Raw genomic sequence first — 12,073 nt, forward strand, 5'->3', positions numbered from 1 at the left:
TTATTTTATTTTACATCAATAAACGAGCAATGTTTCGTGAGAAAAGCAGTAACATATTGTAAGCGTCCCGATCATATGTCTAATTGAAGTTTTCCAATGCGCGGGTGTGCCAGTATCAGGTGCCAGTTGGAACAAAAAGCATAGCAAATTAATTGCAGGGAAAAACCACAAACTTTCAGTGGAACGAGTGGTCATCTTGAGATTCAATATCAGTAGCAGGAGTCGGTCGATTTCATCAGCTACGAACCGGAAGCCACTTGGCTTTTCCTTCCTGCTGATCTCATATAGTGATTGAAAGAGTAGCACCTTCTACTTCTATCTAACCCTAGTTTGCTGCCGTTAGAGAGAATCACAATAAAGTGCCCTGCACCCTGACAGGAGGAAATGGACCGTTGGATAGTGGGTTGACCGTATCCATTCTATATGGTGGCAATATTTTTCGCGACGAACAGTGAAAAGGTTGGCTCGCTTCCGAACAAACGGTCGCTCTTAGCCACTTGCTAACCCTTAGCCGCGTAGGATTCTTTGTGTCGGTGCAAAGTGTTGACTACGGCTGTCGGCTGTAGCATCAGCAGTAGCAAGGGCTGCTACAGCTTCAATATGGCTCTATTATGAATTTTAATTACACTTCAGCTGTACTTTTCCTCGAGTGAACTTGTTCACTTTTTCGATTACGATGCTTACTAAAGTGCCTAGGTCTCCTGTGGAAACCACTGCGCTGTGGTATGACGACAAGGAATCGCAAAAGTGACGAATTTGCAGAAAAACGTTTCTCGTTTGGACGGAAGCTCCGATCGCTGCAGTACCGTGATTCTTCCGGAAACTAACATCAACATAAAAACAGCGGCGCCTAGAGTGCTGCTGAAGCAATGTTTGACCATGCATTGTAATACGCATAATAGGAAATAGGCCTGGGGCACAAAGGCCTTTTGCAGTACATCAGTTCTACGAAAGAGAGATACCTATATTGAAAAGTGCACCTATAAAATGCTCCGATTTCGTTCAAATCCTGTTCACTTATTCCATTTAGTTTACTTAATTTACTCATTCCATTTTAGTCCAGTGTTTTTACCTATGTTATACTATAACAAAGGTTTAGAAATTGGTTGAAATACACAAAAAGGTTCCGAGGCCCGGAGGACCGAGTCACATATACCAAACTATAGGGTTCGACGAATTGAGCAATGTATATGTATGTATGTGAAGCTTCTTTTCCATCTCCTGTTTCTCGGAGATAGCTGAGCCGATTCGTTCTCTATTACTTTTGTTGGAAACGGCGTATTATCTAGTACTTATATCACTGTTGAAGTATTTCGTGGTCCAATGATTCTTTTAAAAGTTATAAGCAAAAATGTGAAAAATACATGAAAATAGGGTATTAATCTCATGCTCCTAAACAAAAGTCGAATCCCTCCAAAGCATTGTTACCGTCCTGGCAACGTTTTTGCAGCTATTGGGGAGGGGAAAGCAATATTAACCGAATAATTGCTTAATAGAACAGCGGAGAACTTTACGCGCCCTTTCGGCAGAACAAAGGGATGAAATCAAAGATCTCCACTGCAGGTGGTAACATGCCATGGCTTCCAACTGTCGCCAGGACCGGTTATCGTCAACAGTCCGGATGTCATTGTGCCCAATGACCAGCTGCGTCGCCATGAGCCTCTGGGTATGTCTCTTCTTCGTAGTCCTTGCAGATTTCAGTCGAGTGCTTCTTCACAGATCTCGTTCGCTGTTTTTCTCAATGTGTGACCGATCCACTTTCACCTACGTTTTCGTATTTCTGTTTCTATTAGCCATTGATGACATCGACGATGGAATTCCTCGTTAGATACCCGGTTACCTAGCCACAGTTGGGGCGAAAATTCGGGTTTTGGTACGTAGAATGATTTGGTTTGAGTGCCAAATATTAAGTAGACACGCAAAGGCACGATTGGCCATTCTGATTCGTGTGGCTGTAACAGGCTTTGTACCACCATCGGGCGTTGTCTGCCTACCAAGACATTGAAAGTTATCCCGCTATTGTGAAGTTGGGATGTTGGGTGGGATGGTCAGTTGACACTACAACAGATTTAGTCTTTGCTACATTGACTGTAAGACTTGCTGAATGGGAGTTCTCGAAGAGGTAACCTAACTTGCTCTGCACATTGATTCGGCATTGGGCAAGCAAGACAAAGTTGTCGGTTAGGTCGAGGTCACTCGGCCGCTCCATCGTTAGAAGATTCCAAGGCAATCCTCGATTTGATTCACTATCAATCGATTCAACTAACATCGCATCCGTAACGATGAGAAACAAAAGCGGTGATAAGATGCAATCTTGCCTCACACCGGCAGTAACTCTTATAGGGTCGGACAAAACGTCATTGTTTAATACTTCGCAAAAGAAAGCCCTGTACTGACCTTCGATGAGACAAGATGCTGGCTTATCTCGAACTCCTCTACGCCTAAATGCGTCCCAGACAGGCTTGGCATACACTTTTCGCTTCGATTTTGCTCTTTTGATTACTGCATCTCAGCCAAGCAAAATTTGGAAAAGTGATGTATGGGGCGTTTGTAGAATTTGTTAGTGTCTACAATATTGCTGAAGTAAGCATTACTGTGCATTTTGTATTTATGGCGCTATAAGGCTGCTACCCTCTTGGTAGCAAAAAAAGCGCTCTTTTTGCTACCAACGGCATTACTACCCTACAGCACCGTAAATACTAAAGATAAAACTTCACTTTCTTCAGCAATATTATAGTTAATTACTTGTTCTACAAATGCTCCATACACCACTTTTTCAAATTCTGCTTGGCTGAGGAGCAGTAATCAAAAGAGCAAAATCAAAGCGAAAAGTGTATGCCAAGCCTGGTCCCAGATGTTTTTGTGGTTGAGTCAGTCAAATGCTTTTTCAAAGCCAACAGAATCAGAAGAAGAGACTGCTGGAACTCGTTGCGGATAGCAAGGCATCCAGCTTGCTGCCGCCGAAGAGTAGCGTCGATCTGCTACTGAATTCGATGGAAGATTACCTTACATAGTACTTTAAGAGTAACACAGAGCATCGTGATGCCACGCCAGTCATTGAATTCAGTTAGGTCTCCTTTTGAGCGACTTTGACCAATGTGCCCTGCATCCAGTTTACCGGAAATATTGCGGTTTCCTATATATTTCTGAATAGCTGATGCATCACCTGGGCTGACAAACATGTATCAGCTTTGAGCATCTCGGCTGAATTGCAATCTATTCCTAGCGTTCCTGTTGGATTTCATACTTTTGATGGATGCTTCAATTTCATCATGGCGCCTCATTGTTGACGCGTTTGAAGCGATGTACTATTGGTGCCTTACGCTGGTGGTTTTGTTGGTTTCTGACATTTCAAACTCGAAAGAGTTGTTCAAAATGTATAGTCCATCGCTCAAGCTGTTCTGTCAATCAGTAGCTGTACGGTCAATCAGTAGCTGATCAGCTCTGTCCTTTAGCGGCATCTATGTATTCATCCTGGCATCACTAAGGTGGCGAAAAATATCGTAGATACAACAAACGGATATCACCATTGGCCATGGTGATGGTGACGGTGGTCTTCTTCTTTGGCTAGGGAGTAAGTCTAGGTTCTCTTGTTCCGCCTTTAAGCTCGTTTAACAGCCCTCTTCAGTTTGGCGTATTGTTGACGGGGAACTGTCTTAGCCGGTCAGGTTCACGCTCGTTCAATGCTGGCTTTCGCTTCTTTCCGCTCGTCGATCTTCCTCCAAGTTTCGTCCGAAATCTGCTCCTTCCGCCCTCGGTGCACTTTGCTGAGAGTTTCGACACTGGTCGTGACGAAGTTGTCTTTTTTACCTCTGAATTCTCCAATCGGCGGACGCGGTAATGGCACCCAACTTTCTCCTTCCGTCGTAGAACTTGTGCGACGAATAAACGTATCTAAGCGTGCGTTTATTGCGTACATCAAGAATGCTCCTTCTCCACTTTCGGCTGGTGTAGATGTGGTCAATATGAATTTCTGTCCGGCTGTCGCGAGAAACACACGTGACCTTATGTGCTGGTCTATGAAGAAAGAGCGATCTACCAAAGACCATATTGTTATTTTCACAAAATACTGTAAACGCTTCAACTTGGTCGAGCCATGTAGCCCGTTGGGCTCCTCTATTCTTGGTGCCAGTGGGGTTCTTGAAGGGAACAGATTTCACTGCACAGTCGTCCGGCATCCTTGTGACGTGGCCGACCCACCGTAGTCTCCCAACTTTCGCCAGGGGTACGACAGGTGCAGCACGTGGTTCATACGCCTACGCCACTTTCCGCTATCCGTTTGTACCCCGCCAAAAGTAGTCCGCAACACCTTTCGTTCAAATACGGTACGTACACTCTAAAAAACCGACACGTCGCATCCACGTGAAAAATTATGTAAACTTACATAAACTTGATGTACTAGTTAATAGGAAAGTTGATCAAATTTCCCGGGTTCGTACGTAAACTGGTTAGTGTGAGCGCGAGTTACCAATAATTCACGTTACATGAAAAAAAGTGACGGATGAGAATTACGTATATTTTCACGTATATTTAAACTTGATGTGACGATTTTTTTGAGTGTATGTCTTCTGTAAGCAAAGTTGCTGTCTCAAGTCCGTAGAGGACTAGGGTATCGTAAATGTTTTGGCCAGGGCATTGCCGGTATATGCTATTGCCCACTCCCATTAGATTTTGCCGTAAGTGACCAATAACATATACCGGTAACCCTGGCCAAAAAATATACGATATCCTATCGGTCTGATCAGCGATTTGTACATCGTTAGCTTTGTGCGACGGCGTATGCTTCTTGATCGAAGCGTCTTGCGGAATGAATAGTGGACTCGATTTCCAGGTTTAATGCGTCGTCGTTACTCGTATTATTGTCGGTAGTGACCAGAGATCCCAAATACACGAATTCATCAACCACTTCTAGTTCATCGCCGTCAATAGTCACTGTCCGTGGGTGGCAAAGGTGGCTTTCTCTGGAGCCTCTTCGTACCATATATACCTGTATATACCACATTCAATGCGAAGTGCTTTGTCGTCTTATGAGCAAAATTCTGTAAAGACTTTATAGATGCTTCAGGGCAGTGGTGGCCACGATATAAGCATAATGCGGGCTAAATCCGATGTCCTCAATAGATCCGCGGCCTGAAATGACTTTATGACATTAATCAATTCAAGCTATAGTTCCCTTCCACCATCCATCAAACCAGTCCGCGGGCCGGAAGGACCATATTGAAGAGCCGCAGTTTGGCTATCACTGCTTTATGGTGAGACGGCCACAGGTTGTGAGTGCCACCGATGACAGGCGGAGGAAATCATATCTGGATAGGTTTATTCGTGTTCCTATGTTTACTAACATCTAATTAGTTTGCATAGCTTTCATCATGACTCATTCTTTATAAAAGAGAACAGTGCATGCACTACTGAGTTAAATCGTTAGTACAGCAACATTACCCATACCCAAATGTTATAATATACAAATTTTCACTGTTTCTTCTATATTATACTATTTTATATCTAAGTTTGCCGGGGGTACGACGCTGGTTGTCGGATGTCGAATGTATGATTTTCGATTGAGAAAGCTCTTGTAGCCAGGCTTCATTCATTTGAGGCCTGCTTGTAGCTCAATACGATCGTGAGACTAACAACGCAAAAAAGTAGAAGGTCATGTCCAAAATGAAAGCAAACAGTTCATTTGTATTAGCTAGTCCTGCAAATAACAACACTCACTTGATTTGTTTACATTTTGGACATTTGCTCCTTTAACTGTCCTGTGTAGGGGTCGGTCTTCCAGCTGCAGACGATTTTTGGTTTATATATTTAGCGTAACCCGTACAGCTTCGAATGTAGATAATTAAGTCATAGCAGAAGATAACACCAACATACACCATTCTTTCCTTCAATAGCTTTCAGAGGCTCGTTTCTGGTAGGAGCAGAGAAAAGAGCCATCACTGTTGCTTCCGACACTCTGAACGCGTGTCATTATATATATCGGAACGAAGTAGGTACTTTGCCTTTTCAAGCCTTGAGCCTGACACTATTATGTTTCATCGTGTTCATAGGTCAGAGAGCTTTCCTGCTCTGGCCAGATTTGCTCCATTGGCAGGTCCTGTTGCATTGTTCAGCCTAGCTGAGGATAACTCTTCTCTGAATAGAACGGAAAGGCACTTGCTGGGAAAAATGGGCCTATCTAGCGGTTTCAAGTAGTTGAGTGGCACCAGATACACGTTTTAGTGCAGCTGAAGATTATAATGTTAACTGATGACGTAGTAAAATTTTATTTTGCTGTGGAACATGCACAAGTGACTATTACGGGTCGGTTCTTTACCACATAAGAAAAACTTTTAAATTGGTTGACATCGCCGACATTGATTGGATTTTATTTATCAAGTCGGAACGGACACGTACTCGTACGGACATGAAAATTTTCTTTCTCTGCCTTTCACACCTACATACAGATGAGCATGAATAAACTTACCGTCGGTTGCGGATCGGCATGAACGATGCACTCGAGCTGTGCCTCGAAGCCCTCGCCGGAGTGGATCCAGGACTTGTCCACGCTGATGTCGGGTGGATCTGCAAATAGAATGGTCGTAAAAAAGGAAACGAACAAATGAAATTTCATTTAATCGAATCAATCAATTCGGTTTTCATCTGACTTATTTCGGGAAAGTTGAGATTGGTAGCAATTGTTTCGCGATGGTATAGTTTGATAGCAGTTTGATTAGTGAAAATAACGGATTGCATTCGTGATTTATTTTTATTTTATCGTAAAGCTGAACGTAAAGCTCTTCGACAGGTAACGATTGCGTTGTGTGGATGGGAGGATTTAATAATTCAGCGTTTTAGATTATTTCTTTGGCAAAAAAAGAAACGTGTTAGCCTTCGGTTTGAACAAAAATTTCAGAAATGTGAAAATTCAACTCATTCTTGTTTCACCCTCCAAACCATCAAGTTTGAATAAGTGGTGAATGACCCTTTGGGCTAAAACCACTAAAAAAGTATGAATAATAAGTTTATTGAATAGTTGAACAGTTGTAGTTCGTTTCATTTATTCGGAAGTGTTCCGGATGTAACCATTTGGCGACGAGGATCAAAGAATCTATATAACACACCTTGGAACCTAAAAGATCGGCAGGTGGTGCCACCTGCGAAAGGCGAAACCTTAAGCGATGCTCAGAATTAACACATTCTCAAGGTTATTTTCCAGCAGAACCAGCAGATGGCGGAACAAAACGCTCATCTCATGGTCATGATGGGACGTTTCAACAATCACGATGCAAGGACCCGGCCAGCGAGCTGCCTCGAGTTCATCACCGAATCGTTGGCGTCCAATATCCCTGAGTTATGCTACGAACCCGAAAATGGCTGTTTGTTTATTCGATGATTCCAGAAATACGTAGACCTTTTCCTGAAGGATGGTGCTAAACTGGACAATGCAGCTAAGGTCCGTCTCCTACTACGAAGCCTCAGTGTGACAGTACACAACAAGTACCTAAATTACGTTTTGCCGACGCATCCTCGGCAATTTTCTTCGAGGATATCGTGAGGAAGTTGAAGCAGCTGTTCGGAATGAGGACCGCCTTGTTCAGCAAACAGTACCAGTGCTGTCCTTTTGCGAGCGACACCTGTAAATCCTGCAACAAAGTTCGGCACAAGGAAGGCTACTGCAACTGCAAATCTGTGAAGCTCAACAAGGGAGGAAACAAAAAAACTGCAAGGCATACAGCCCTAAGGGTTGTATGAAAGGGTGACGTAGGACTATATCAGATCATCAGATCAAAGACTAATGTAAACTGCATTTCTGGCATATGTATGTTTATAAGAATCTGTGAGTCCCATTGTTTAAGTGAATGTTTAAAAGAGAAGAGCAAAATATTCAGATTCAATTCTTAATTTAATGCAATGGTGACTTTGAAAATACGCGGACGGGGGTTCATAACTACGCAACCTTTCAGGCATAGAAATTTCTTTTAAAAATCACTTGTGTGCATTATAAAGGTTGAAATGGTGATGAATTATCCTCCTACCACAGGGGTGAGGGGTCTCAAAGCATTATAAAATAAATAAATCTATACCTATAAAGAAGGATTTCTGTCTGTCTGTCTGTCTGTCTGTCTGTCTGTCTGTCTGTCTGTCTGTCTGTCTGTCTGTCTGTCTGTCTGTCTGTCTGTCTGTCTGTCTGTCTGTCTGTCTGTCTGTCTGTCTGTCTGTCTGTCTGTCTGTCTGTCTGTCTGTCTGTCTGTCTGTCTGTCTGTCTGTCTGTCTGTCTGTCTGTCTGTCTGTCTGTCTGTCTGTCTGTCTGTCTGTCTGTCTGTCTGTCTGTCTGTCTGTCTGTCTGTCTGTCTGTCTGTCTGTCTGTCTGTCTGTCTGTCTGTCTGTCTGTCTGTCTGTCTGTCTGTCTGTCTGTCTGTCTGTCTGTCTGTCTGTCTGTCTGTCTGTCTGTCTGTCTGTCTGTCTGTCTGTCTGTCTGTCTGTCTGTCTGTCTGTCTGTCTGTCTGTCTGTCTGTCTGTCTGTCTGTCTGTCTGTCTGTCTGTCTGTCTGTCTGTCTGTCTGTCTGTCTGTCTGTCTGTCTGTCTGTCTGTCTGTCTGTCTGTCTGTCTGTCTGTCTGTCTGTCTGTCTGTCTGTCTGTCTGTCTGTCTGTCTGTCTGTCTGTCTGTCTGTCTGTCTGTCTGTCTGTCTGTCTGTCTGTCTGTCTGTCTGTCTGTCTGTCTGTCTGTCTGTCTGTCTGTCTGTCTGTCTGTCTGTCTGTCTGTCTGTCTGTCTGTCTGTCTGTCTGTCTGTCTGTCTGTCTGTCTGTCTGTCTGTCTGTCTGTCTGTCTGTCTGTCTGTCTGTCTGTCTGTCTGTCTGTCTGTCTGTCTGTCTGTCTGTCTGTCTGTCTGTCTGTCTGTCTGTCTGTCTGTCTGTCTGTCTGTCTGTCTGTCTGTCTGTCTGTCTGTCTGTCTGTCTGTCTGTCTGTCTGTCTGTCTGTCTGTCTGTCTGTCTGTCTGTCTGTCTGTCTGTCTGTCTGTCTGTCTGTCTGTCTGTCTGTCTGTCTGTCTGTCTGTCTGTCTGTCTGTCTGTCTGTCTGTCTGTCTGTCTGTCTGTCTGTCTGTCTGTCTGTCTGTCTGTCTGTCTGTCTGTCTGTCTGTCTGTCTGTCTGTCTGTCTGTCTGTCTGTCTGTCTGTCTGTCTGTCTGTCTGTCTGTCTGTCTGTCTGTCTGTCTGTCTGTCTGTCTGTCTGTCTGTCTGTCTGTCTGTCTGTCTGTCTGTCTGTCTGTCTGTCTGTCTGTCTGTCTGTCTGTCTGTCTGTCTGTCTGTCTGTCTGTCTGTCTGTCTGTCTGTCTGTCTGTCTGTCTGTCTGTCTGTCTGTCTGTCTGTCTGTCTGTCTGTCTGTCTGTCTGTCTGTCTGTCTGTCTGTCTGTCTGTCTGTCTGTCTGTCTGTCTGTCTGTCTGTCTGTCTGTCTGTCTGTCTGTCTGTCTGTCTGTCTGTCTGTCTGTCTGTCTGTCTGTCTGTCTGTCTGTCTGTCTGTCTGTCTGTCTGTCTGTCTGTCTGTCTGTCTGTCTGTCTGTCTGTCTGTCTGTCTGTCTGTCTGTCTGTCTGTCTGTCTGTCTGTCTGTCTGTCTGTCTGTCTGTCTGTCTGTCTGTCTGTCTGTCTGTCTGTCTGTCTGTCTGTCTGTCTGTCTGTCTGTCTGTCTGTCTGTCTGTCTGTCTGTCTGTCTGTCTGTCTGTCTGTCTGTCTGTCTGTCTGTCTGTCTGTCTGTCTGTCTGTCTGTCTGTCTGTCTGTCTGTCTGTCTGTCTGTCTGTCTGTCTGTCTGTCTGTCTGTCTGTCTGTCTGTCTGTCTGTCTGTCTGTCTGTCTGTCTGTCTGTCTGTCTGTCTGTCTGTCTGTCTGTCTGTCTGTCTGTCTGTCTGTCTGTCTGTCTGTCTGTCTGTCTGTCTGTCTGTCTGTCTGTCTGTCTGTCTGTCTGTCTGTCTGTCTGTCTGTCTGTCTGTCTGTCTGTCTGTCTGTCTGTCTGTCTGTCTGTCTGTCTGTCTGTCTGTCTGTCTGTCTGTCTGTCTGTCTGTCTGTCTGTCTGTCTGTCTGTCTGTCTGTCTGTCTGTCTGTCTGTCTGTCTGTCTGTCTGTCTGTCTGTCTGTCTGTCTGTCTGTCTGTCTGTCTGTCTGTCTGTCTGTCTGTCTGTCTGTCTGTCTGTCTGTCTGTCTGTCTGTCTGTCTGTCTGTCTGTCTGTCTGTCTGTCTGTCTGTCTGTCTGTCTGTCTGTCTGTCTGTCTGTCTGTCTGTCTGTCTGTCTGTCTGTCTGTCTGTCTGTCTGTCTGTCTGTCTGTCTGTCTGTCTGTCTGTCTGTCTGTCTGTCTGTCTGTCTGTCTGTCTGTCTGTCTGTCTGTCTGTCTGTCTGTCTGTCTGTCTGTCTGTCTGTCTGTCTGTCTGTCTGTCTGTCTGTCTGTCTGTCTGTCTGTCTGTCTGTCTGTCTGTCTGTCTGTCTGTCTGTCTGTCTGTCTGTCTGTCTGTCTGTCTGTCTGTCTGTCTGTCTGTCTGTCTGTCTGTCTGTCTGTCTGTCTGTCTGTCTGTCTGTCTGTCTGTCTGTCTGTCTGTCTGTCTGTCTGTCTGTCTGTCTGTCTGTCTGTCTGTCTGTCTGTCTGTCTGTCTGTCTGTCTGTCTGTCTGTCTGTCTGTCTGTCTGTCTGTCTGTCTGTCTGTCTGTCTGTCTGTCTGTCTGTCTGTCTGTCTGTCTGTCTGTCTGTCTGTCTGTCTGTCTGTCTGTCTGTCTGTCTGTCTGTCTGTCTGTCTGTCTGTCTGTCTGTCTGTCTGTCTGTCTGTCTGTCTGTCTGTCTGTCTGTCTGTCTGTCTGTCTGTCTGTCTGTCTGTCTGTCTGTCTGTCTGTCTGTCTGTCTGTCTGTCTGTCTGTCTGTCTGTCTGTCTGTCTGTCTGTCTGTCTGTCTGTCTGTCTGTCTGTCTGTCTGTCTGTCTGTCTGTCTGTCTGTCTGTCTGTCTGTCTGTCTGTCTGTCTGTCTGTCTGTCTGTCTGTCTGTCTGTCTGTCTGTCTGTCTGTCTGTCTGTCTGTCTGTCTGTCTGTCTGTCTGTCTGTCTGTCTGTCTGTCTGTCTGTCTGTCTGTCTGTCTGTCTGTCTGTCTGTCTGTCTGTCTGTCTGTCTGTCTGTCTGTCTGTCTGTCTGTCTGTCTGTCTGTCTGTCTGTCTGTCTGTCTGTCTGTCTGTCTGTCTGTCTGTCTGTCTGTCTGTCTGTCTGTCTGTCTGTCTGTCTGTCTGTCTGTCTGTCTGTCTGTCTGTCTGTCTGTCTGTCTGTCTGTCTGTCTGTCTGTCTGTCTGTCTGTCTGTCTGTCTGTCTGTCTGTCTGTCTGTCTGTCTGTCTGTCTGTCTGTCTGTCTGTCTGTCTGTCTGTCTGTCTGTCTGTCTGTCTGTCTGTCTGTCTGTCTGTCTGTCTGTCTGTCTGTCTGTCTGTCTGTCTGTCTGTCTGTCTGTCTGTCTGTCTGTCTGTCTGTCTGTCTGTCTGTCTGTCTGTCTGTCTGTCTGTCTGTCTGTCTGTCTGTCTGTCTGTCTGTCTGTCTGTCTGTCTGTCTGTCTGTCTGTCTGTCTGTCTGTCTGTCTGTCTGTCTGTCTGTCTGTCTGTCTGTCTGTCTGTCTGTCTGTCTGTCTGTCTGTCTGTCTGTCTGTCTGTCTGTTTTGTGTTCCTTATAGAATCAAAAACTACTGAACCAATCGGCGTGAAAATTTGCATGTAGAGGTTTTTAGGGCCAGGAAAGGTTTTAGTGATGGTTAGAGACCCCTCCCCCCACTAAGACTAACTAATTAAGCAAATAGAACCAAATTTGGCATGTGGGTGTTTTCGGTGACAAGAATTTATTCTAGGGTAATTTGAGACCCCTCCCCTCTTTATAAGGGGAATTATAACTCCTCTCTCCTTTAAGAGGGGGGGTTTCCATACCAATTTCCTCATAACTCGAGAACTAATCAAGCAAATGGAACCAAATTTGGCATGTGAAGGTTTTCGAGGGCAAGAAAATTTTCTATGTTGAATTAGGACCCCTCCTCACTTTAAGAGGGGGGGCTCCTGTACAAATGAAATACCAATTTCCTCATAACTCGAG

The 12,073-nt window shown here is 44.9% G+C and overlaps 1 protein-coding gene across 1 annotated transcript in view; it reads right to left on the reverse strand.

The window, feature by feature from the left end:
• Positions 1-12,073, reverse strand: part of LOC128745717 (hemicentin-2) — a 131,108-nt gene that overhangs the window by 38,371 nt on the left and 80,664 nt on the right. Inside the window, exon 5 of the mRNA XM_053842796.1 lies at positions 6,464-6,561. Coding sequence (XP_053698771.1) covers positions 6,464-6,561 — 98 coding nt within the window. The remainder of the gene's footprint in view (positions 1-6,463; positions 6,562-12,073) is intronic.

The sequence above is a fragment of the Sabethes cyaneus genome, chromosome 1, assembly GCF_943734655.1.
Source record: "Sabethes cyaneus chromosome 1, idSabCyanKW18_F2, whole genome shotgun sequence".
Taxonomy (NCBI): Eukaryota; Metazoa; Arthropoda; class Insecta; order Diptera; family Culicidae; genus Sabethes; species Sabethes cyaneus.